Below are 904 nucleotides of genomic sequence, written 5' to 3'. Positions count from 1 at the left end.
AAAAAAAAAAAAAAAAAAAAAAAAATGGCACAGAGCAGTCAGAGTGAGGGCAGGGGCTTACAAGCCCAGCCCACCATAAATCCAGCCTCACTCTGACCTGATTTCCGATTTCTGAGGGCTGCTTCCAACTAGCCCGGGATCCTGAGATGCCCGGCCAGGGTCAGGGCAGGGAGACCCAGACTCTGCTTTCTGAGTGATTAACCAGTGAGCTGCCCCAACGCCACCACCACGAGCCCCCTTCCTCCAGCTCCCAGGCTCACCACGTGACTCAAGGTCATGACCCTGAGGAGTGTCTCGCAGCAACTCTTCACCAGGCCTTCCGGGAAGCAGGGCAGCAGGTCCCTAAGCAGCGTCAGCATGTGCAGCGTGGTGGTGGCCTCCCTGGCGCCTGGCAGACGGGAGGGGAGCCGAGATGCCAGCCCGTCCCCCACAGCAGGTCCTGCCTCCTCCGCCGGCCACCACCACCCACCCTGCCCGCCTCAGCCGGCTTCCCCACCTCCGGACTTCTCGATCTCCTGGATGCAGAACTTGGCGGTGGACACTGCCGCAGGATGATGGGCTGGGGCCTTTTCGCCAAACATGAACTCGCTGCCCTTGAGGATCGAGCACACTCCGTGCTGGGCAGCCTTCCGGATCTGAGGGGCAGGAGAGGGGGACAGGCCAGCAGCACTCAGCCACCAACCAGCATGCTCTGCCTGAATTTTTTTTTGAGTCAAGAGTCTCAGCCGGGCTCGGTGGCTCAGCCTGTAATCCCGTGCCTTTGGGAGGTAGAGGTGAGTGGATTGCCTGAGCTCGCAGGTTTGAGACCCGCCTGGGCAGTGAGACCTCAACTCTACAATAAATCAAAAAATCAGCTGGGCTTGGTAGCACATGCCTGTAATTCCGGCTACTCGGAAGGCTGAGG

The 904-nt window shown here is 59.5% G+C and overlaps 1 protein-coding gene across 1 annotated transcript in view; it reads right to left on the bottom strand.

Annotated features, from left to right (window-relative positions):
• Positions 1 to 635, bottom strand: part of LOC103269821 (RRP12-like protein) — a gene marked incomplete at both ends in the record, with an annotated part of 8,246 nt that extends 7,611 nt beyond the window's left edge. Inside the window, 2 exons of the mRNA XM_008067381.1 lie at positions 261 to 388; positions 497 to 635. Of these exons, the coding sequence (XP_008065572.1) occupies positions 261 to 388; positions 497 to 635 (267 nt within the window). The remainder of the gene's footprint in view (positions 1 to 260; positions 389 to 496) is intronic.
• Between the last annotated feature and the right edge of the window lie 269 nt (positions 636 to 904).

The sequence above is a fragment of the Carlito syrichta genome, unplaced genomic scaffold (genome assembly GCF_000164805.1).
Source record: "Carlito syrichta isolate Samal-C Ts95f unplaced genomic scaffold, Tarsius_syrichta-2.0.1 Scaffold309496, whole genome shotgun sequence".
In the NCBI taxonomy this organism is placed as follows: domain Eukaryota; kingdom Metazoa; phylum Chordata; class Mammalia; order Primates; family Tarsiidae; genus Carlito; species Carlito syrichta.
This window is presented reverse-complemented; position numbering and strand designations above follow the sequence as displayed.